At 38.4% G+C, this 24480-nt stretch overlaps 2 protein-coding genes across 4 annotated transcripts; both read left to right on the forward strand.

Annotated features, from left to right (window-relative positions):
* Positions 1-831: 831 nt before the first annotated feature.
* LOC113534230 (protein FAM171A2) lies at positions 832-15883 on the forward strand. The gene is made up of 8 exons (XM_026926892.3): positions 832-1128; positions 2138-2365; positions 3954-4046; positions 5518-5670; positions 5783-5962; positions 6745-6858; positions 7466-7592; positions 7751-15883. The coding sequence occupies exons 1-8, from the start codon at positions 1038-1040 to the stop codon at positions 9318-9320; spliced, it is 2556 nt and encodes an 851-aa protein (XP_026782693.1). The 5' UTR covers positions 832-1037; the 3' UTR covers positions 9321-15883.
* Positions 15884-17023: 1140 nt separating this feature from the next.
* On the forward strand, positions 17024-24034 carry dcakd (dephospho-CoA kinase domain containing). Of its 3 annotated transcripts, none has more exons than XM_034302612.2 (6): positions 17024-17317; positions 17876-17988; positions 18531-18734; positions 19268-19355; positions 19860-20152; positions 23914-24034. In XM_034302612.2, the coding sequence occupies exons 2-5, from the start codon at positions 17877-17879 to the stop codon at positions 20143-20145; spliced, it is 690 nt and encodes a 229-aa protein (XP_034158503.2). In that variant the 5' UTR covers positions 17024-17317; position 17876; the 3' UTR covers positions 20146-20152; positions 23914-24034. The 3 variants fall into 3 exon arrangements, with proteins under 3 accessions (XP_034158503.2, XP_053089680.1, XP_053089676.1); XM_053233705.1 differs by lacking the exon at positions 23914-24034 and adding an exon at positions 22595-22709; XM_053233701.1 differs by lacking the exon at positions 23914-24034 and having other exon boundaries at positions 19860-23421.
* The last annotated feature ends 446 nt before the right edge of the window (positions 24035-24480 follow it).

Genomic DNA, 24480 nt, shown 5'->3' on the forward strand with positions numbered 1-24480 from the left:
AAAATATATAAAATGAGACCAAACTGAAAGAATCAGTTAAGAAAAACAAAAATGAGAGAGAGAGTGAAAAAAAGAAAAAGCACTTATGCTAGTGAAAGAAAGAAAGAAAGAAAGAAAGAACCAACGTTTGAACAGGAAAGACAGGCAGAGGAAAATAAAATAATAAAAGCATATAAATAAAATTGAAAGAATCAATTTAAAAAACATAAATGAGAGAGAAGAAGAAAAAAGCACTTGTTCATTATGCTGGTGAAAGAAAGAAAGAAAGAAAGAAAGAAAAAGGAAGACGAGCTCTTTCATAACTCACTCTTTCCTAGATAGCTCATTGATATATATATATATATATATATATATATATATATATATATATACATTCACACACACACACACACACACACACACACACATATATAACTGAAAAGAAAAAGCTGAAAGAAAAAGCACACACAAAAAAAGCACACACACACACACACACACACACACACACACACACACACACATATATCATCATCTCTTTCTTTCTTTCTTTCTGTCTCTCTCTCATATATATATATATATATATATATATATATATATATGAATACCTACTGAATACATATATATATATATATATATATATATATATATAAAAAAGGCCTGAAGGGATTTCTGTTATAATGTGGTAAATGGCGCCCTCTGGCGCTCTGTGGCCGGAAACGCACACAGCACTGCGTTAAAGCGCATGAACACTTGGCAAACATTCATGCCGCAATGCTATTTTCCCACCACTAGATGTCGCTGCCGCTGATCTTTTATCCCTCCTGGAACAATGAGGCTTCAGTGCGCGGCGGCTGCGTCCTGAAGAGGAGCAGGAACAGGAGGAGGAGGAGGAGAGGAAGGATGAGAGGAATGCGTCGCGGTGAGGATGCGCGAAACGCCCCTAGCAACAACCATCCTTAAAAAAAAAAAAAAAAAAACAGGGGAAAAAAAAGCACACACACACAGACGGAGGAATAGAAATGGCTAACGTGGTGGGAATGGTGATGTAGGTTTGAACCATGCCGCCCGAGCGCGTGAGCCGTTTTGTCGTCTTCCTCGTGCTTTTGTGCTGCGCCGAGAGGACGCACGGGAAATCGGTGGCGGATCCCGGTGAGTGCGGGAGGAAAAGATGCGGGAAGGGTGGGGAGCGGCGCCCAAAGGGGATCTCATCTCTAATCAATTACATCAGCCAAAAAAAAAAAAAAACTAAACAAACAAACAAACCAAAAAAAACCGCAATATCTGCATGATTCACAAGCTAATAATCGATTATTCGATTAATGCCTATTGTTTTGTGTTCAAATTGCATTGTAGTGAATTCAGTTTATTATAATAAAACTGTGATTCTGGTATAAAAGAGCATCTTGTGTACAAAACGACCATCCCCAGCATTGCTATAGCTCTTAAAATGCTTTACTGAAGCCTCTCTTCATTTTGTCCTCATCGAGGTCCATTTTATTCAGTAGGTATTCATTTGACACCCATTTCCATAAGATGGGATTGTTTTTTTTTTGAAGAATATGACAGCTTCTTGAGCACGAGTCAATCAGATGACATCATTTGAGATCTTCAGGCCTGTCATTTATGTGAATTAGTAACACACACGCGACACACGCCGCCTTGCATTGCTTTTGTTTGTAAGACATGCACAGTAAAGCTCATGGTGCATGTGCAGGGCCAGGGATGCGTAGATATGTGCACCAGAATTACAACCCAAATTTGCTTTAGTAGCTACTTAAAGGAAAGATCCAGCCTTAATGACTTGCATCCATCCATTTTCTGTACTGCTTATCCTACACTGGGTTGCAGGAAGCCTATCCCAGGGGACTCGGGGCACAAACCAGGGGACACCCTGGACAGGGTGCCAACCCATCGCACAATCGCACACACACACTCCGGACAATTTAGAAATGCCAGTCGACCTACAACACATGTCTTCGGACTGGGGGATGAACCCGGAGTACCTGGAGGAAACCCCCAAAACACAGGGAGAGCATGCAAGCTCTGCACACAAGGGGAGAGGCGGGATTCCACCCCCCAACTCCGGAGGTGCGAGGCAAACATGCTGCGAAATTCAGTAGACATTAATCACTTTCTGTGTACGATGTTCCTCTTTCAGAGGTGCAGGTGAGGGTCAAGGTCTTTGACAGCGGCAACCTTTCGCCCCTGTCCGATGCCGCCGTCGTCGTCCATGGCAACCGGAGTGTGTTGGCGTCCAGCCAGGGGGCCAGTGATGATACAGCGGTAGTGAATTTCCAGTACCGCATGGGCACATGGGTAATCATCACGGCATCTCGAAAGGATTATGTCACCAGCTCAGTGCCGTGGCACGCCAGCAAAGTGCCCTGTGAGTAAACACTGTAAAAAAATACAATAATGCAACATCACTGTCGAATTCTCGATTCTGATTGGTGAGAAGGTGCTGATTCATTTCATTCATAACAGCTGATTCACAGGGACTTGCATGGCATATGCTCCTCATTTAAAAACTTTTCTGTAAGGAGATGTTTATTTACAGGAGGAGTCTCCAGTGTCTGTGTTTTGTAACACATCGAACAACATCATGTGGTTTTGTGGTTACTGGGGGAGATTTCCGGTAGCTCTTGACTTCTTTCATCAATTATAAGCATTAATCAGTTAATCTCGCTGTCAAAACAATAAAAGTGATACTTGAATGCTGGAGTTGCCAAAACAGATTATGTAAGCTCATACTGAGGGCGATGCTTGACGTGTCCCTTTGGCGTGATGCTGACGTGACACATCTGGTGTGAATTCGGAGTTAGCAAGCAAAATCCTATATTAATATCTTAATATGTGTTTATTCATGTATAAGTGTGTACAAAATGTAATAGTGCTCGCTCTCTACTTTACTTTCATTAATCAAATAAATTATTGGCATCTTGTAAATATATTTGTTAGAAAAAACCCAAAATATCAAACTTTATTTGTTTTCTTACTTTTCCTGGGACCCCCTCATGATGGGAGATTAATTCCGTAAGTTCACGTCAATATTATATCAAAATTTTAAAAAATGTTCAGTAGTGTGTAGACCACTGCCTTTAAACACAAACACTTGACTTTTAAAAATCAGGGGATAGAAAATGCGGACCTTTTGCTGCAATATGATGTATATAAATTGGTGTCATTTTGTAATATGATGTAACATAAATGCAAGAGACAAAAGAAGAAAAGACTAACAGTGAAATATAAATGTGAAGATGGCAAACATTTAATCAAACATCTAAGTTCAAGGTGAGAATCGTGCGGAACTGAGACATGCCTCAGGTTTCTACTTTATTAAGGTGCTAAATAAAATCTTTCAGTTGGATAGTTGGTTGTTTTCTTCCTCAGTGTTGACCAGTTTTATGTTTGTAGTGTTCAGAAGAGATGTGGGAAAGGATGATGGAGGCAGGATGATGATGATGTAGTGTGATGTGGATTGTTCTAGTCTCATCATGTCTGTCTGGATTTGAATGATGTTATTTTCATGACGTCATCTTCCGCTTTGGGAACAAATGTAGGTGATGGAAATGCAATTATTCAGAATTTTTTTAGACTTAAGCTGGAAAAAATGAACAGCTGCTGAGATTAGGAACACACCTCATCTTGATTATTAAATAAGGAATAAAACACAATGAGGTTTAGGCACAGCATCTGCCAGAGAAGTCCATGTGTAAGTTCTTACTATAGAAATGAAAGAACGACTGTTTACGCGTGCTATAACGTAAGTGACAACAGGAACGAACTTGTTTCACAGATGTTCCATAACATTCATTGTAACTATAAATGGATAAAAAGTATGATGTAATTTTTTAGCAAACAAATTGGAAAATTGCTGTGGTATATCTTTAAATATTAATACAGAAAGTAATGTGTATAAACCACATGATGCACCAGCGTTTTTTCATAATTCTCTCTCTTCTTCTGTATTCCAGTATTCTCCTCAGTCAGCCTGTACCTTTTGGCTCAAAGGCCAGGAACCCTCATCCTGTATGATGATGTCATCCATGTGTTTCACGGCTCTCCAGGTAGAACACGCAGAAGATATTGAATACCACTGCTGTGATGATGATCAGTGGTGGCTCATCCACAGGGGCATGTGGGGCATAGCCCAACTATATATTACCAATTCAGCAAATATTAATTTTCACAAAGTCCTCATTTACAGCTCCACAGATTTTAAATTCCCTTTGATATAATAATGATCTTTTGAGTAACCAATGATTTAATATATGTTGCTATTTGACAGGTATAAGTTAGTGTTCTATTGATTTACTTGCCTTTCTGCCCTATTTAGCTCCATAGAGTTATTATTATTGCATCTAGTGGTGTTAATAGAGGCCCACTGGGGCAGCAATCATGCTGCCCCATGCTCACTCTATGCTCTATAAATCGCTCTATGCTCCTCCATTTTCAGTGGAGGAGGAGCAACAAATAGTACAGTTAGCAGGTTTGCCAGGTGCCACATTGGGATAGATTGAAAATGCTCCTCAGCCAGAATTAAATATAATAAATTTTTGTAAACAAAGGCAAAGTGTAAGTGCAGACAAAAAAGTGAGAAAAAGAAGAAGAAAATGTGTCTCCCTTTTTCAATGCCTGAAATTTTGGGGCTAGTTTCAGGGCTTTTGGGATGTAGTTGGGCTGGAAATTTTACTCTCAACTTCCTGCTATGGGGTTATTCTAAAAATTCACTAGATAATAGCTTCCAGGAAAAGTCAAGTGTGATAGCTTCTCGACTTAATTTTGTTTGAGTCTATGCCGACTGAGTCTATCTCTCTCTCTCTCTCTCTCTCTCTCACACTCACACATGTGAACACACACACATAACCTTGTTGTCTTCAGCTACTTTTCCTTACAGTTACTATTTCCTGCTACTGTTTCCATAGCGACAACATCCTTGAAAATCTAATGCTTAACACAATATTCTAGCATGGATCTTAATTATTAAATACTGTATTTTTGTATTTTCTCTCAATAATAATAATAATAATAATAATAATAATAATAATAATTGTTGTATCAATGTGAAATCTATATTATGATATGGACAATTAGTTCTTGTAACACTTAAAAAATTTGCAAACTTTATTTTTTAAAATAATCTTTAAGTTTAAATTTTTTTGCAAGGTTTCTTTGTAGACAGGCTGCACTTTGCTCTTAAATGTGTAACAGGGTTGTAAAGTGTGGTTAACTAGCATCCATGATTAAAAAATGATAATGAATAGTTTATCATTTGTGTAACAGGGTTGTGCTTCCAAAATGATTTTGTCAGTCAATATCTTTGTAAATAAAGAAAAAAAGAATGAGATAACTTACTTACTTCTTCTTCCCATGATCTTCAGGAAATTGATGAAGTTATTTATCAAGTTATTTATTACATTGTTGTTGTGAAGAGCACTTTACCTGTGTTTAAAATGTCTTTCACTTTCACTCCAATATCAGTGGGTCACAAATTAAAAAAAAAACAACAACAACAACAACCCTGATTTGATCACACAGGAGGGCGGAGCCAGCCATGGCTGCACATTCCAAGGCGGAGCTTGCAGCTGAACTCCTCCTTCTCTGAAATGACTGCTGTTTTGACCACTGCCAGAGATATGAGTGAAATCAATGACTTCCCCTACCTCCTGGCCCTGGAGCACAACACCACAGGTCATATACCAGATGGAGAAATTGATATTATCACTGTAGATTTTGAGAATGATATACATATTTCCTGATAAACTACTGCATGTAAATAATGTGTTTATGTTCTCCTCTGCAGGAGGAGAGAACAGCTGGACGGATTTGACAGTAGTAGCTGCAGTCAGTGCCCAGCTGTTTGACCGGGAAGGGAGTGAGGTTCAAGTCACAGAGCCAGTTCATTTCTCTGTTCCTCTGCCCTCCGACTCCCGTGTTCGGTCGCCCACCAGCATACCTGTGTGGGTGTATAACATGAACACAGGTATGCATATAGTCAGAAACCTTGGAGACTTATCTAAGTAATAGATTTATGTAATGTTGTACTTTCTGATGGGTTCTTGTCAGAAATGTGAAATGTTAAAACTGGTGTGCCACAAGGTTCCATTTTGGGGCCTCTGCTGTTTGCTGTATGCTGATGACACTACTGTTTTTTGTACTGAAATATTCTTAGCTGAGGCAATTTCAGACTTGCAAGACAGATCATATTATCTTACTGTCATTATTTGTCCTGCAGTTACGCTGTAAGTTTATTTTGTTCTATTTTTGGCATTTCCCCATTTTCTCCCCAATTTGGTTGCCTGCTAATTCCCACCTGCCAGCCAGCTCTCCCCTATCATATGACAGATACCAATTGGGGAGGGTGAAGGCTAACACACTTCCTCTGAGACATCTGAAGCCAGTCAACTGCATCTTTTTGAAATGCTGCTCTGCTCATGCTGACTCACAGAGCAACATAACAATCTCTGGGGAAAGCGCTATTAACTGTGTTCCACATACATGAGCTCACAGATGCTCACAATTGTTGCTGTGATTGACAGGGGGGAGCCCACCCAGAGAGCATTGCCAATTTTGCTCCCTTGGCTCCTGGCCATGGATGGCTCTAGCATTGTTGGAATTCAAACTTGCAATCTCCCGGCATGAGGGCAAATGTTTTTCTGTTGTGCCATTTAGGAGCCATCCTTGTTCTGTGTTTTAATGTCTTATTTGGTAACTTGTCTGCCCTTTTATTCTAACTTGGCTAGTCTAACTTGTTTTTTTTTGCAGGCCTTTGGGTGAGAAATGGGACTGGCTACATTAGAAGAGACGGCTCTCATTTTACATGGGACTTTATGGCCTCACGGTTGGGATACTGGATAGCGGCCTTCCCCACTTCATCAGGTAAAATACACATGCACATTTATCCTTGAATAAAACACACAAGCCCAGTCATTACTCACTAGCTCAGAAAATAGACACATTTGGGCTGTATTAAGAGGTGGTGGCTTAAGTTGAAATTAAGTTCAATTTACATGGGAAGTGTTCTCTGCAGGTGCTCAAGTTGAGTTTATAGGCTCCCCGTTCAGATTATTAAACTTACTTGCATAGTTTATGTCTTTGAAGTTGCCAGGTTCTTCTTAAGTAGAAACATCAGAGAAGGCGGTTTTCACAAGTGTTTAAACCACCACCTGTAAAGACAACCACTTCCTTTTAAACTTGAAAAAAAAAATCTGTATCATGTGTAACTGAGATGCCTCTGTTTTCAGAAAACTCTGGCTAAACTTACTGTATGAATAGTGCGTAGGTCTACTGAATAGGACCCACTGTTTTGTTTTATTTTGTGAAGAATTTTATAAAGTATTGTGCACTTGTTTACAGCAAAAATAAATAGACTTACATTACAGTGTAACAATTTAAAAGGTGCTGTGTAATGTTTAATAGAGTTTCTAGATCTATAATAATTGTGCAATGACAATGATACATTAGTAAATCTGTGATTGCATTTTAGGACCTGGTTTGTCTCATCCAAGTCTGAGGGACATCACCGCATATCATACCCTTATCTTGCTCTCCATCCTGGGATCTCTGGCTCTGCTTGTACTGGTACTACTCTGTGTTCTCCTCTACTACTGCAGGTTGGTGGGTGTGGCATGTCAGTTTTTGTTGTTTTTTATTTTTTGAATGAAGGTTTATCCAAAGTCTTTCTTGAAGCAAGGCCTTTACAGAGACTCCATCATGTATCAACTCACATAGCACATGAACTCACTTTCTTGTTTTTGCCTCTTGCTGTTAGACGGAGGTGCCTGAAGCCTCGGAGACAACAAAAGCAGGGGCAAGTCTCAACTGTTCTGTGCAACTCCAGAAGAGACCAGGGCACCTCCACCTCTCGCCTCAACCTTATCTGCGGTGGTCATGTTGAAACCACCACCTCCAATGGCGATACGGAGGCCAGCAAATCTGATGCCTCAACGTCCCACGAATACAAGAGTGCACGTGATGAGTTTGCCAAGCACGTACCGGCACACAAACTCCGTCATTCATCCAAGAATAAACAGTCCAAAGGGGCCCAGAGAGGTGCTGAAAGCTTCCCTATGAAGGTGCATCGTTCCACAGACACAAGCAGCCTTGACAGTACCCTTCCCCATGAGGACTACAGTCGCAACTACAGCCCAGATGTCAAGGATCACGAATACCGTCGCAGACATGTCGTTAATGATAATCGTGGATACACGGCTGACCCACCTTCTCCACCCCTCTCAGACAAGCCTCCAGAATACTCACAGGTTTCCCAAGGTCAGGACCATCTTGCTCGTCCAACAACACTGAACACGCAACCTGGTCAGATTATATTCTGCAGCTCTTTAGATCAAATGACAGAGAACATGTATCGCAGCATGGTTCCAACCCTGGTAATTCCAGCACATTACATGCGCCTGTCATCTGAGTTTGGTGGCTCTGAAGCTGGAAAGGATGGCCAGAGTCAGGCTGAGAGGGAAAGGGAAGGCCAAGGAGGGGGAGGTAATGGTGGTAGCAGTGGAGTTCAGAGCCAAGGTCACCAGGTTCAGAGCCAGGGATCAGGCCAGTTGCAAGCCCAGCAAGGAGTAGGGTCCCCAGCCGGTTCAGAGGAGAATGTATGGGCGTCTGGAGGTCCGTCAGCACCAGTCCACATCCCTGTGCTCTTTAACGATTCCACCATGGCTCAGATGAACGGAGAGCTCCAAGCACTTACAGAAAAGAAACTTCGAGAACTAGGAGTCAAGCAGCACCCTCGTGCCTGGTTCATATCACTTGATGGACGTGCCAATGCTCATGTGCGCCACTCCTACATCGATGTTGCCTCAGAATTTGCTCACAGTGGTGCTAACAGCAGTAACCACAGTGCTCAAAGCACCCTGAGTGCCCCTGCTGGTACCAGTAAGGATTGCAGCCCAGACACAAGTCTCCAAGATACCCAACAGGAGCGGAAGCAGGCATCCGGACGGAAAAGTAAAGAGGAACGCCATGGAAATGGGCGGAAGGGGCATGGAGGAAGCAGCAGTGGGGGGAAGCAGTACTCCAAACTGCCTTATCATGACCCTCTAGATCTTGCTGGTGGAGTTGGCCGTATGGGGGCGGGATCACCTCTGGAAAATCCACTGACTCCCCTCCTGGATGATGGTCCAGAGGAACCACGAGGGTCACCAATGCCACGAAGAGGTCGAAGCCGGGGAAACAGCTCACGTAGCAGCAACAGTGAGACCCAACGGGATTCTGTCACCAGCCCAGAGGACGATAATGACCCAGATGACAAGGATGAGAACAAGAAGAGTCCATGGCAACGCATTGAGGAAAGGCCACTCATGGTGTTCCATCCCAAGAAGTAAAACAGTAACAGAAAGAGACCAAGTCACACCTTTTACATATGAAGGACGTGTCCACCTGTGTCCTGGAACATGTTTGACACTTGAGCACTATAAGCACCATCTTTAAAAAGGAGGTCATTTGTGGAAAAAGGTGATGCCTTTGTTTAATTATGTGAATATAAGCAAGGATATACAGAATTTGTACAAATTGGTGATTGTAAGCAAATTTTGCATATATTGGGACAATTTAATCTAGTTCATCCAAGCTGAATGAAGCAATGTCAGAATCATTTTGTAATAAATTAAATACCATCCTCATATCACCAAAAACTATATCTATAGCTCTGATGTGGACATGAGACTAGAAAAAAGATGAGATTCTGGGAACAGAAGAGCAGATGAGGTGACATTTCGACATAAGACATATTCAGCACCTCGATGATGCCTGACTGAAGTCCCTGATCATAATATGAAATAGCATTTTTACCATAGGTCTAAATAAAATATTCCTTAATGTACGTTATATATGTTTACAATCAAATATGGCACAAAGGAAGTCACAAAACTACATAAAAGACTGTTTTAATTGCTTCTCAGTCAGAATGGCTTGGTGGTTGTTGTGAATTTTTGGAATAGTGCCATAATCGAGATGGCATGTTCATGAAATGACTTGTTTTGAAAAAAAAAAAAAAAAGATTGTGCAGAAGAGTGAAAAATTACTTTTATGCTACTGGATGTTTTCATATGTTCATATTTGATGTTGTAACACAGCATTCCTGTGTACATCCTGTTTCATATTCCCAATGTACATTTTTATGTACACACCAAATTCCCAGATCCAACAGGAAGCATTATGTGTTACTTTATTCATGTATTATTAATGTTTCTTTTTTATATACATCAATATCGTCAAGATGAATTACAACATGAACAGTGATGATAAAATGAAGTACTGGTTTATAAATCCAAACATTCCACATCAGACATTCCCAGTTAATGACCAATGCTTGTGTATTTCACAGGATTTGTATCAATTTATAGTTTATTATGTAGTTAATTATTATGTAGTTAAAGTAAATCTTTTTCATTTGTTTATTCCTGTTTTTTATGTATTTACCTAGTGGTGATTTTTTTCTTTTCATAATGTCTGAAACAAAGATTTGGACAGGAAATACTGATTTTTTTTTTCTGTATACATGTATGTGCCAATTTGAACTTTTCAAATCATACTAATTGTAACTTTTTATCATGGTTTACAATATTTACTAAGTTTACCAGACTTTACCAGACATCACATTTGGGACTAATTTCAGCGTCAAAAAAATTTGTACTCACAAATCGCTTGAAAGTTTCTCAGCTGACAGAAAAGTACAACTGGGCTTTTTAAATGTAGTTAAGCTGGCAGTATACTTTAAATGAAAAAGAATGCAGTGGTCAGTATACACAAAAAGAGTACGTTGTGTATCCTAGAATGGATTGGAGGGGGCTGTGTGCTGCATCTGTTTCATGATATCGCACTGTTGCCAGGTTCACAATCAAAGGAACTGCTTCTCTGCTATGTAACCAAACGATATATTTAGACCAATCACAAACAAGGGGGCCAGACAAAACAAATTTGACTGTTAATCCAAACACAAGCAGTAAAACACACACTACGTAAACATTTTAGTCAGTCCGACCAACAGTTCTGTACCTGTTTTTCAAATTTACTTGCAATTCCCGTCTCAGAAATGTACATATATTTTTTATGGGGAATGTTACGTCGCTCAAATTTGGTCGTGGAACGATAGAAGACAGCTATCAGAGTTTATTTAAGACATATTTATCAATGTTATATAAAAATATTGTCTTACTCAGACAGCTGCTTCCTGAAAAGAGCAAAGGGGTAGTGAAGATATTTCAAAGAGTCAGTAATAATATAAAGTGCATTAAGCGAAAAGTAAGTAATAAAACACAACGGGACATACTGTTATAGGAAAGTAATCAAGGAATAATCAAGGATAGGGTTGGGCTATAACCACTCTGAAGTTGTTTTGAATTATTTTCCGTTGGCAGCATGTTCCAAAGTGTTTTATTCCTCTTATAACAAGCGTTATACTTTTTATCTGTTTATAGATAAAATATACATCCTTGAAACAAGTTAGTTCCTATTCTCACTTATGTTATAGCAGCTACAAACATTCATTCCCTCAAAATCCTCTCTTTTTTCTCTCTCTTAAAGTTAACAAGACAAAAGTAACGCAGCTCATCAAGTTACTGAGTAACCGCAAAAGGCGAGGTCTTGAAGACTTTCCTATGGCAGAAAAGTTGCACACCGTTACAAAGCACTGACACTGGAGACTCCTTCCATGAATGTTAAATAAACGTCTCCTCACCGAAAACTTCACCATATCAACAATTACATGTTTTTCTTTCTTAAATAACAACACGTTTTCGTAATTAGGATTAGATTATTTGGAGCGTCTACCATGCAAGTACGTTTGAATGAGCTGTTACTATAGAAATAGTAATGTATCAGAAAACTTTCTGACCAATCAGAATCGAGAATTCAACAGCTCTGCAGATTTTACTTTTAGCCAGACTCCATTAACACAAGTCCAGATGTTAGAGGGGTCCTGTGTATATATGGAAGCATTTGTATGCATGGGGTGTAGACTAGAAGACAGTTTTTTTTATGACTGAGGATCAAAATGGTTCCTATGAAAAAGTATGAAAATATGGGAGTATGAAATGTGCTGTGTTGCCTTTGGGGAATGTGAGTGAGGTGATTATTTAGCATGTTCGGTAGCGTCGAATAATGATGCCAAAATGGCGCTCAGACGCCTTGTTGAAGGCCAAAACAGCCTTGTGTTCCAAGTTGAAATATTTGGTGCTATTTGCTATCTGCCAGTGCATTTTACTTTAACTGTATGGCATTTTTTACTCTCTGTCTTTCGTCTGTAATCACTCTAACTGTATTTGAAATGTTGCTTTTTTGCTGAGAATTCTCAACTTGCTCTCCATTTGCTCTCATGTAACATTCATATAACAATATAATTACGCTCACTACGCTCCTTAGTAGTGACAAGTAACGTCCTTGTTTTTAACCGAATCTCTTTTAGCCTTTCACTTAATTGCTTAGTTTATTTCTTAATAATCTAATAATAATCAACATTGTGTGGCTCATGTGGCTAATGTATTTTCTGCCATTGTGGAGACATATTTTGAGAGACATTATTTTGGGTTAATTTTTTCAGAAAATAAAAAAAAACTTGTGGCCTATTTTAAATCAAAGCACAGCAGAAGCACAGGTCTTTCTTAGCACTACTGGTTTGGTTCGGCCAAAAAAAAAAAAACAATTATAAATAAATAAATAAATTGATTGATTACCTGAAAAATCTGTTTGTTTGGTTTTGCACTAAAAATGAGACATCTTTCAAGCTATGAAGCTTCTTAATCTACATAATCTCATTTTTATGATACTGTGAAGACTTAAGTAAGAACTAAAACATGATGAGACTGTGCTGTTGTGGAAAAATAGTCAATGATGAGCTGGTGTGATATTTCACTTCGAACTGTTACCACAGCATTGGTAACATCATTCCTCTTATACCACAGCACTTTGCCAACAATTAAATTTTTTTATGTATTAGTGAATGGCACATTGTACTTTTTATCCATTTATAGTTACTTGTAGTGTTTTGGAATGTACAATGCAAAAAAAATCTTAGCAATTAAAAATATCTTGAATATAATTAAATGTATCTAATATTTCATATGATAAGATTATAAAAAAAAACAAAAACAAAAGTTTATTAATTTTGAGCTTTAAATTTTCTTATTCTGTTGGCAGATTAGTTGGTTTCTTTCTAGCAATAAATGCTTATAATTAGCAAAAATATCTTATAATTAGTCAAAACTATTTTAAGCTTGAAATTAGGATGTTTAGAAATAGATTTAATAATAATAATAATAATAATAGATAAATTTTATTATATTTAAGTGCTTGGATGTCTTTATTTTGCAATGTAGCTCTAGTAAAAAACTAAAGAAACAAACGTTAGACACCAAACACGACTTCTGCTTCTTCTTTTTTTTTTTTTTTTGCCGAACCAAAATTACACCAGACGACCCAGACGATTATACAGTAGATCCCAGAAGTGTCAGTTCACCCTGATTGAAGCACTTCTAATTGCTGTCAATGACAACATTGACCTGTCGCTATTGGTGCTTTAATGGAAATACCGGTAGCATCAGTGCGCACAAGATGTCTGTGTAGTGTCTGTTTGTTTTTCTACATCTTCGGTAAAGAAAAAAATAGTAGCCCATTCTTAGTCGAAAGATATTTTATACAAAGCAGACTAAATGACACGCTGCTCACTCAAACAATTCTCTGTACATTGAATTTGGTCTATTGCAGGTTCTCAAAAAACAATTTCTGCACACCATGTAAATGCAGATTTATTTAACATAAAATAATCTTTATTAAAATTATCTCATTATTTAAACATGTAGAATAATATTTTGGCTATTTAATGAAGCCATAGAACTTTTTTAAATATATAATTTCTGAAACTGTAGCTGACAGAAGACCTTTCTGTTTTAGTTTATTGAATAAACTCTTGCCTGTTTTTGAGTTAGCGAGGTTTGGCATAAACCAACTCAATTCAAGTGACCAGTTAAACCAGCTATAACTATAATTACTTAGTAGTAAATATATAACTAACTCTAAACTTAAAAAAATCATGGATGTGTGAGCTTTGCGCTACAGGACCCTGGGATTATACCGGACCCCACTTTAAGGCGTGTATTCAGTGATACAGCTTTCTTTTTCTTATTGCTAGAAATGTTAAAAAAAAAAATCCAGAAGACTAAGGTTTTTTTTTTTTGGTTTTTCGCTGAAACAGCGCATTTCCCATATGAAGTTGAGAAACATTAACAAACTAAAGAACACTTTGTGTTTTTATTTTCCTAATTTATTTTCCTTATTTTGTCCCTTCAACCCGATAACAGTGTTTCTCTTTCTGAGAGGCTTCCAAGTAGAACGCTTTTAGGAAGCTAAAAACCATTAACTATCAAAGAACCTTCGAGGAACCCTTTTTTCCAACTAAGGTGTTGCAGAATCAGTGTTTTTTTTTCTCCAGAACCCTAAGGATATCTTTGATTTGTATCTTCAAGGTTTGAGGACTGTGAGGACTCCTTTTTCTGGATTTTTCTTTTTTGGTTTCTCTGAAATCGTTGTTCATTTGTTTATTTTCCAGAAGGATTTCTTTAGCTTGTCCCTTAAAAGTTGAGGAACCCATTTCAAGAGTGTTTTTTTTTCTCAGAGCCCTTAAGGAATTCTTGGGTTTACTCCTTCAAGGTTCTGTTTAGAACAATACAACAAAATGATTCCCTTTCTGTGTAGAATTGTTTTAGCAAGCGAGGAACTCTTATCAATCTAACAAACCCTTGAAGAACCCTTGAAGAACCTATTTACAACCCAACAATCCTTTTATTTAAGGCTGCAGAAAATAATGTGTTGCAGAATCTGTTTATTTTTCCATGTTTTTTTAAAATAGATCCCTAATTGTTTCTTTGGTTTGTCCCTTAAAGGTTCTATATAGATATAAATATAAAGATATAAACCGTCTAACAGTGTTTCCTTTGAGGAACCCCTTTTTTCTAAGATTATATAAACTAAGATATTGCAGAATCAGTTTTTTTTTTTTATTTCTTTGTTTTGTTGCTTAAAGTTTCTATTTAGAACCCCAAAACAGGGTTTTATGTAGAACCTGACAACAGAATGCTTTTTCCTAATAGTGTAGAAACCAAAGTGTTGCAGAATCTGTCTTTATTTTTCTTTTTTTTTTCACAGAAACCTATGGATTTCTACGGTTTGTTCCTTCAAGGTTCTGTTTAGAACCCTACAACTTTTCTGACAGGCTTTAGGAAGATTTTAAAAGATGTTTTGCAGAAACCAAGGTGTTGCAGAATCATTGTTTTTTTTTCTTTTTTTCGTGTAAACGATGACTGGCCCCCTTTTTTTCTACATGATTTGGTTTTTAGCTACACAACTGTTTCCATTATATTATTTTCACCTCCTGTTTACAGTGAAATGAATGATGTTTGACACAAATGTTTTTTGTACCCAAAAAAGATTTCTTCTTTACTGTGTAATTATAGAGTATTGTATAGAGAGAATTGTATAGAGAGTATTGTGTACTCTCTATGAATATGGCGTGTGTGAATTATCCTCTGTGTAAAGGTGCTCCCTTTGAAATCGAAGCCATTCTCCGTCATTACTGCAAACTGTCCCTAAATGTCAATACGCATTTGTTGGTATATATTAGTAATGTGATGTGATTGCAAGTGCTCTGAGAAGATGTGTAAATATTTCTCACTTCAAGCGAGGAGCAGTTTGATGGAGGAACACTCCCGTCCTGACACTTCGTGAATCGGCTCAGACTTTTCATTTGAGATGGTTGATGTTTTCAGTCATAGCTTTCTGTGTTGAGCATTTCAATTCTACACTCTTACTGAATTGTTTGCACACAAAAAAACATTAATTTGATTGTACATTCTTCGAAGAAAAAAATAATAAACTTGTTTACATATTGGTTTCACATATCTCTGTGGTGATTTTTTTTTTTCATTTTTAAATTCACGAAAAATTTTGGTCTATTCTAAAAGTGATAAATTAAGGAATCTGCTTTATGTTCCTGAAGCATGCTACATTGGAGGTTTAATCGTACACTGATTGATTGATTAATTAAATAATTAAATAATTCAGATGTATATGCTAGCTAGCCGATATTACGAGGGGTGGGGGTGGGGGTGTGTGGGGGGACGGGGGACGGGGGGGGGTGTGGGTTGGTTGGTGTAGGAAGCAATAATGAATTAGCCTTACCAGCCCAAAGTTAATGATTTTCTAAGAACATCTGGTCCTGACGTGTTTTATTTCTCTTATACCACAGTAATGTTCCAACACTAAACATTTTCTATTTACTAAAGAATGACATCATCCATTTATATTTACATTTAAGGTTTGAGAACCAAGTTAGTTCCTGTTATCACTTATATTATAGCAGTACGAGACTCCAGTTCCCAGCAGCCACTGCCTTTACCTCATCACTCCTTATTATGCTCACCTGTTTTCATTTTCACCTTGATTAGTTTTCTTATTTAAGCCCTGATGTACCTGTGTTTCATTGCTAAGCCTCAGTTGTCCTTTGAATGTCTCATGTCATTTGTTCGTGTTGTAGCTTCGTTTGTTTTGTTTGTCTTACATTTAAAATAAAAAAAAGCCAGCACTTGCATACGTCTTCACTATTTCGTGACGCAGTCGTTCCCTCACCATCCTCTTCTGTCTGTTTTCTCTTTGGAAAATGTAAACTCCTCTGTGCTGTAGACTTTCCAGTGGAGGAAATCATATTGTTATTATTCTAATATATTCTAATATTAAGCATTTGGAAGGAGTCTCCAGTGTCAGCACTTAACACTTTTACTTTAACAACAATAACATTATTATTATTATTATTATTATTATTATTATTATTATTAGTAGTAGTAGTGTTATTGTTGTTGTTGTTGTCGTCCTCCAGTCCAGCAGATGGCAGTAACGACATATTTTCCCCACAGAGCAGTATTTCGGTTTCATCCCAAATGGCTTCCTCTCAGACACACAGTGCACTACAGACGGCTTTCAGACGCCATTTTGGTCCGCCATTTTGTAGTGCTCATGTATAGGGAACAAGGGAACTATTTAGGACTTAACCTGCGTCACTTTTGGCCAAATGGGGCACTGTACTTTACTTCATCCTTCGGTCAAACTCTAACGTGGAATTTGGGAAAATATTTTAGTCTCACTATGTGACAGAACAGTCAAACTCCTAAAAGTGTATAATTCATTTATTTCATGGTGTCGAGTAGGATTTTATGTTGACTTGGAGTCCATATTGAAGGATTTCTTCGTGTTAAGGGAAGGAGAAGGACGCTTCTCTCTCTCTCTGTATATATATTTTAATCCCTTTATAGGTCAACAACAACAACAACGTTTAGTAAGTTGGCTAAACATTAACATTAAAGCGTTAACATTAACAAGTAAAGCTTTCAGGATGTTTTCAGCTGTTAGTTAACAATAAGCTAGTAATAACAATAATTACATTGTTATAGTAGCTAGCTAGCTCTTTTCCGTCTGCATATAACGTTAAATAATAACTAGCTAATAATAAATGTGTTACAGCTTTGTAATATGGATTAGTATATTAAAGAATACATGGTGTTTAGTGAGGTGAATAAATGCTATTTAATATGTAAGTGTGTTTAGAAGTATGCAGCTACTTTGCATAGAGAAACGAAACTGCAGTTTATATGATGGCCGCCAGGCGGCGCCAAATATCTGTTTCGTTTAAACACACAGAGAGTTTTCTGGGATTTATTTGAGTTACATAGCTCTGTAGAGCTATATGTAGCAGTGAGGCAGTGCTATTGTCCATTCTGCTTTCTGTCAGGGAGGAATCGTGCACTTTTGCTTGTTGAAATATAATCTGACAGAATGGTGTTTGTTTTTGGGTAATAAATGAAATGAAATGAAATGTTGTGTTGTTGTGTTGCAGCATGTTTCTGGTGGGGCTAACGGGAGGAATCGCCTCAGGAAAGAGCACCGTGTCCTCTCAGCTCAGGGAGCTCGGCTGTGCTGTCATCGACGCAGATGTCGTGGCCAGGAAAGGTGAAGAAATAAGGGGGAAAATTCCTGTTGATGCATGTAGTAACCAGTTCCTCCTTTCTGCACTTTCTTCTTTCCACAGTTCCTCTTTCTTTCTTTCTTTCTTTCTTTCTTTGTTCTGCACCTTCTTTCTTCCACACTATCTTCTTCCTTTCGTCTTTCTTTCTTTCTTTCTTTCTTTCTTTCCTTCCATCCTCCCTTTTGCATTTCTTTCCTTCCTTTTGCACTTCCTTATGCACTTTCTTCCACTCTTCATTTCTTCCTTCCTTCCATGCTTCCTTCCTTACTTCCTTCAGCATTTTGGCACTCCCTTCCTTCCTTTGTTCCTTACTCACTTCCTTCCAAACGTCCTTCATTTTTTATGCACTTCCGCCCGTTCTTCCTTCCCTGCTTTCACCCTTCCTTCCTTTTGCACTTCCTTCCTTCCACCTTTCCTTCCTTCCACGCTTCCTTCCTTACTTCCTTCAGCATTTTGGCACTCCCTTCCTTCCTTTGTTCCTTACTTATATGTGCTTCTAAAGCGTGTGTGTGTGTGTGTGTGACAGTGGTGGAGCCTCAGACCCGAGCGTACCGGCTCCTCGTGCAGCACTTCGGGCAGGAGATTCTGCTGGAGAACGGTGAGATAGACAGGCAGAAGCTCGGCCAGATCATCTTCTCCAACCCCGAGAAACGCAGAATGCTTAACTCCATCACACACCCCGAGATCCACAGAGCCATGCTCAAACAGATCCTGTACTATTTCATCCGAGGTTGGAGCCAACACACACACACACACACCCTTCTTCTTTCCTTCCTTCCTCCCACACTTCTTTCTGCACTTCCTTCCATATTTCCTTCCTCACCTCCTTCCTTCCTTCCTTCCTTCCTCATTTCCTTTCACATTTCCTTACTTCCTCACTTCCTTCTTTTCATACTTCCTTCCTTCTGCACTTGTTTCTTTCCTTCTGTATTTCCTTCCACACTTCCTTCCTTTCCAGCTTCTTTCTTTCCTTCCTTCCACACTAGCATCTGCACTTCCTTCCTTCTACACTTCCTTCCTTCCTTTGTTCATTTGTTTATTCGTTCGTTCCTTGTGTCCTTCTTTCCGTACTTCCTTCCATGCGTTTTTCCTTCTGCACTTCTTTCCTTCCTTCCTTTCCTCCCCACTTCTGTTTTTCTGCACTTCCTTCCTTTCCCGTTTTCTTCATACTGTTTTGTGTTTTTGTGTATGGTTATGAGAGATATTTACAATAATTTTTTTTAATGATGTAAAACATAAAACTTTTTGGTTTGTCTTTATAAGGTTACCGGTATGTCATTTTGGACGTGCCTCTGCTGTTCGAGACGCGTCGTCTCACTCACTTAATGAAGCACACAGTGGTCGTCTACTGGTAAGAGCTCTATTCATAATCCTATAATACAGCAAAGTGGTTCCTGGTCACATATGTTGTTGTTGTGTGTGCATTACTGCTGTATTACACCACAGCGCTTTTGAATTCTCGATTCTGATTAGTCAGAAGGTGTTGATTTAATTTTCGTTAACAGCAGCTCTGACAGTATTTCTGGCTCTAATTCAAATCACAGGTTTGAATTATATATTATATATAATGCGCTCACTCTGGTACGTTATCGTTTCTGCAGTACTAGCTAATTCACAGTGTCTTGTATGGTGAAGTTTTCTGTGAAGAGACGTTTATTTAGCATTTTTGGAAGGAGTCTCCAGTGTCAGTGCTTTGTAACAGTTAACTGAAGTTTTAAACTGGACTGTATATGCTAAAACATATGACTACAAGTCCTCCCCTTGCTCTGTCTCTCTCTGTCTCTCTGGCTCTCTCTCTTGCTCTCTCTATCTCTCTATCTGTCTCTCTCTCTGTCTGTCTTTCTCTCGTCCTCAGTGACCCCGGCACTCAGCTGGCTCGACTCATGCAGCGTGACACTCTGAGCCGGGAGGAGGCAGAGCAGCGCATTGCTGCTCAGATGCCGCTGAGCGAGAAGCGTGGGCTGGCCAGGCATGTAATCGAAAACTCTGGCTCGCGGGAGGACACACACCGCCAGGTTTTGCGCTTACACACTGCGCTGGACGACTCCATGGAGTTCCTGCCCATCAGAGCAGTCGCCGTGGCAGCCGTCGCTGGGCTGGGAGGCCTCTTTCTGTACATGATTAAACTCCTAGCCTCCTAGCCATCAGGTGCAAAAACTTTTTATATAGCTAATGTACTTTATGTGCAGAAATAACCTAGAGGTTGAGTCCAGGGCTTCCATACTTACACGAGTATTGCAATATGGGGTGAAAATGTCATTATGTATATATTTTTATTTTTTAAATTTAATGTCTATTACAAAGAGTTTGACAGACTAAACTCAAAATGTCAGAGCGTTGTCCTAGTGAACACATAAAAATCTGAGCAAAACTGTAGTTCTCACACACAACATGACCTTTATCACTTACCATCTGTTGTCCAGTTGACACACTACCATGCAGACAAGGCTCATGCATCAATCATCATCATCATTTCACCTGGAAGGATCAGAATAACAAGCACCTCACTCCACAATGCCTTGTTGAAATTTGGCCAAATATAAAATTGACACACTTTCCTGCTTTCTTTCCAAAACCCGACCCCTTTACTTTTGCATCAGGCCTCGTTTGTCAAGCTAGATACAAAAAAAGTTTTTGTAAATTTACATTACACACGTGAAACTCAATTGATCGGATTCAAACCGAATAATGGGTGATGAGTTACTGTGATTTTCTATGCAGATTACGCTGTCACGTTAAAATCGCTTATTTATTTCAAGCACAGACAAATTTTGGGAAACTCAGTCGTTTCATATTAATGGCTTGAAAGATGGTAAGCCAAAACAAATCTGTCAATTAAGAATTTACAAGGAGAAGGACACATAGTGTCCTTGGTAGCTATGGTAGCTGACCCGCTGCAGTGGCTGAGCTGCATTACTGGGAGGTTTAGTGCACACACTGCGCTCTTTCACTGTTCAGTTGTGATTTTGTCATTTTGTGTCTTTTGTGGGGTTTTGTGGGTATGGCAAAATGTAAACGTGCTGCGAATGCACTTGCTAATTTACAGCTTATTCACATTAATCAACATACGCACATGAGTACAAAGAAAATCAGCGAAACCTTTGCAAATCTGACGTGAATTTTTAGTTTGATTTGGCCTATGAAATCATTTACACACAGTTTTGCTAAAAGATTGATAAATGAGGCCCATTGAGTCACTCAGTCATAGGATTTAGACAAACAATTTATAAAATTTGTGAAATGAAATAACATGCTGTAAATAAAATATTTAATAAGATTTTATTTTAAGATTGCTATGTTAAAAAACATAACACTAACATGTTTAGCTAACACGATTTTATGGAAAGCCTTACCCGCTTCAATACTGTTTTATTTTTTTTAGTATTTTTAATAGTGTGTAATGCAGAATGGATTTTTAACACATAGACACTCACCCTTGAGGCATGTTTAGTGTCTGATGTTTGATTTTTGAAGCCTTGAGGCTAAAGTAGCTAACAAGTAATGGAAGTCTCACCCAAAATGGCTACAAATACATGCCTGCATTCTTCAAATCACATTGTGAAGCTACATGAATTCAATTTAATATAAACGTTATCAGTAAATGTTTTCAGTTTGAAATGGACGTATGTAATTCTCAGCAGCACAATTTACATATTTCTGGTACAACTCTGGTACAAAGCTTTGGGAAGTGGGGCTTGAGCCTAAACTGGATTTTTTTTTAAAGTATACCTTTAAGGGAGTCTATAAGGGAAGAAGGGGAAGAGGTGGAATCGAAGACAGTGTGTCAAAAGAGTATTGAAACACTGTCTTCATACTGAACCACACCATGTGGGTGTTTTTTCATTTGCATTTAGCCTCTTCCTGTTGAAAGTGAGTTTTCTCATTTTCTATGAAATTATTTATTCTTCTATATTTAGTTTACTGAAAGTGCACTAACGGACGTCCAGCTGACTTAACACACTTCTTCACAGTGTATATAATTCTGTAGTCATAAAGCTGAGGCTGAAATGCTCATCATATGACTCATTCCTGAAGTACCTGATATAAATACACTGTGATGAAAGCGCATGAACACTATCATCTGTTCATATAGCTCAGTTTCATTTTTCTTTTATCTCTGTCTCACACACACACGCACACACACACACTCTAAAATCAGTGCTGCTCTTTGGAAATGAAGGGAATGTAACAGTTGAACTGACACATTAAACAGGTTTCAACACAACCTGGTGTAAAATTTGTTTTATTTATGAAATTCTCTACACTTTCTGTATTTTCCTTGTTGCTGAGGTGCTATCTTTTATCTTGTATACCTTTAATATTTATCTTTCAACTACATGTGGATGTAGTGTACCGTTAAAAACAATTTAAGGGACACAACTGGACAGTAATTACTTTTTTACAGCTTTACAGCTTTAATTATAGCTTTAAAGATACACTACAAGCACCTTTCTAGGTAAGAGACATTGTTGTAATGCTTAATGTGTTGCTGGTGATGTAATACAATACATACAGTAGATGCTCTGCTTTTTTTGTCATGAAATTCACCTTTCAATAGGCCCGTTTATCAATCTTTATCTAAATTTTCAGAAACATTGATTTATGCATTGATGTTGATGAATGCCAGTCACCAGGCGCGTGATTTGCATTTGGTGACGCCCACTAAACTCCATAAAAGGCAAATTTCGCAGAGCCGAAATGATAAGTAAGTAGCAAAATTTATATAATTTGACCCCAATCAATAGAGGTTTACATTATTCTTCTTACACATAAATTTACACACACTTATGAGCATGAGAAGGATACAAACATTTTTTCTGAAATTACGGAATACCAAATTTCTTGTGTAAATGCTCATTTATGAATAAATCTATTCATATCCAGCTTGTTAAATGAGGCCTGTTGTGAATCACAATTTCCAGCATGGGAACGCTGCTTGCTATTGCTCACAGTTGTGCTTGCATTTATGTTTTGACATGTGTTTTGATGTTGATCTCTGAACATGTCCCTGTCCTGTCATTGGTTTATTACCCTGTTGTGTTCACCTGTTCTGTGTTCAGCCCTTAATTAGCTTGTCTGTTTCTTCCATGTTGCTTCTAATGCTTCTGCTTCTTCTTGTTTTCGTGCATTACTGAGGCTTAATTTCTGTTCCTGGTTTCTTCCAGTTTGCCGACACATCCCAGTTAACGGTTTTTGATTATGGGTCTTTGATGTCGCTTTCCTTTTAATTTAAAAGGATAAACTTTAATTATGATTCGTGGATCAGCCTTAATAAAACACATGCTGAGTATATGCACTTGCATCCCTCTTCTAACTGTATGTTGCATAAACTTTGTCTAAAATGTTTGTTTTCTGTATTAGTACATTTGATCATTTGAACATGTTTTTTTTTCTATTAAATTAAACTTTAAAATGCATTTTTGTCTGTCTATAATGAAATAACATTACGTAATACAGCTCTTTTCAAATGAAAGGCAAACCAAATATTAAACACTTTTAATTTTTATGAAAGCATCTTCACTTTACAGAATTTCTTAACTAATGACTTAGTTAAGTGTGTGTGTGCATGTGTGCATGTGCGTGTTATGTTAATGCAGAGTGACGAGGGCCAGCGGCTTCACAGCCCAGACCTCTGATTGTGTGTGTGTGTGTGTGCATGGGTGTGAGTGTGAGAGAGAGAGAGAGAGCAAAAGGCCGAGGAAGACTTCATGCTGGTACTTGTTAGTTCATTTGCATGTTTGAAAGCGAGGGAGAGAGAGAGAACTGAAAGACAATTAGTCTTTTTTCAGTTTTAATGCAGAACATCTGCAAGATGAATGTGTACAAATGAGAGCCGGTGAGTGAGAGTGTGAGAGAGTGCGCGAACCTCCATAAATCCACCGCTGTGTTCCATCTGTCTCTCGTTTCAGATCCGCCCCACAGCAGAGAAACCGTCCAGCCGCAAACACTGCTCTGAAAGACGAGTGTTTCCTTGGTTTCCTCTCTTTTTTATTATTATGTCTTTGTTAGATTCTTCATTTTACAAATTAATTACCTTTAATTTTGCAAACAAAGAAATCACACAGTGTGTATATTACATCTGATTACCAAAGGTGTAATATGTCTTGTGTGTGTGTGTGTGTGTGAGAGAGACAGACCCTCTGAGAGAGAGAGAAAGCCTGTAAAAAGGTTAGATCTGATGCCAGTCATGTGTTTTTAAATCAATAAGAGAATAGGTCAGAGTGAGTGTGTGTGTGTGTGTGTGTGTGTGTGTGGGTGTGTGTGTGTCCTGCAGGTTTTGCTGATGCTGTGTGACTGCCATACTGGCACCAGTCCAGTCATCCAACGCAGTCGTGCCAACTCTGCTGGAAAACACCCTCCAAATGGGAGCTGACTGCTGCTTGGTGTGTGCTCATCCACCCACACACACACACACACACACACACACACACACACACTACAAAATACTACTGAAAAACATTCTGTATATCTGTATA

Source organism: Pangasianodon hypophthalmus, chromosome 1, assembly GCF_027358585.1.
Source record: "Pangasianodon hypophthalmus isolate fPanHyp1 chromosome 1, fPanHyp1.pri, whole genome shotgun sequence".
In the NCBI taxonomy this organism is placed as follows: domain Eukaryota; kingdom Metazoa; phylum Chordata; class Actinopteri; order Siluriformes; family Pangasiidae; genus Pangasianodon; species Pangasianodon hypophthalmus.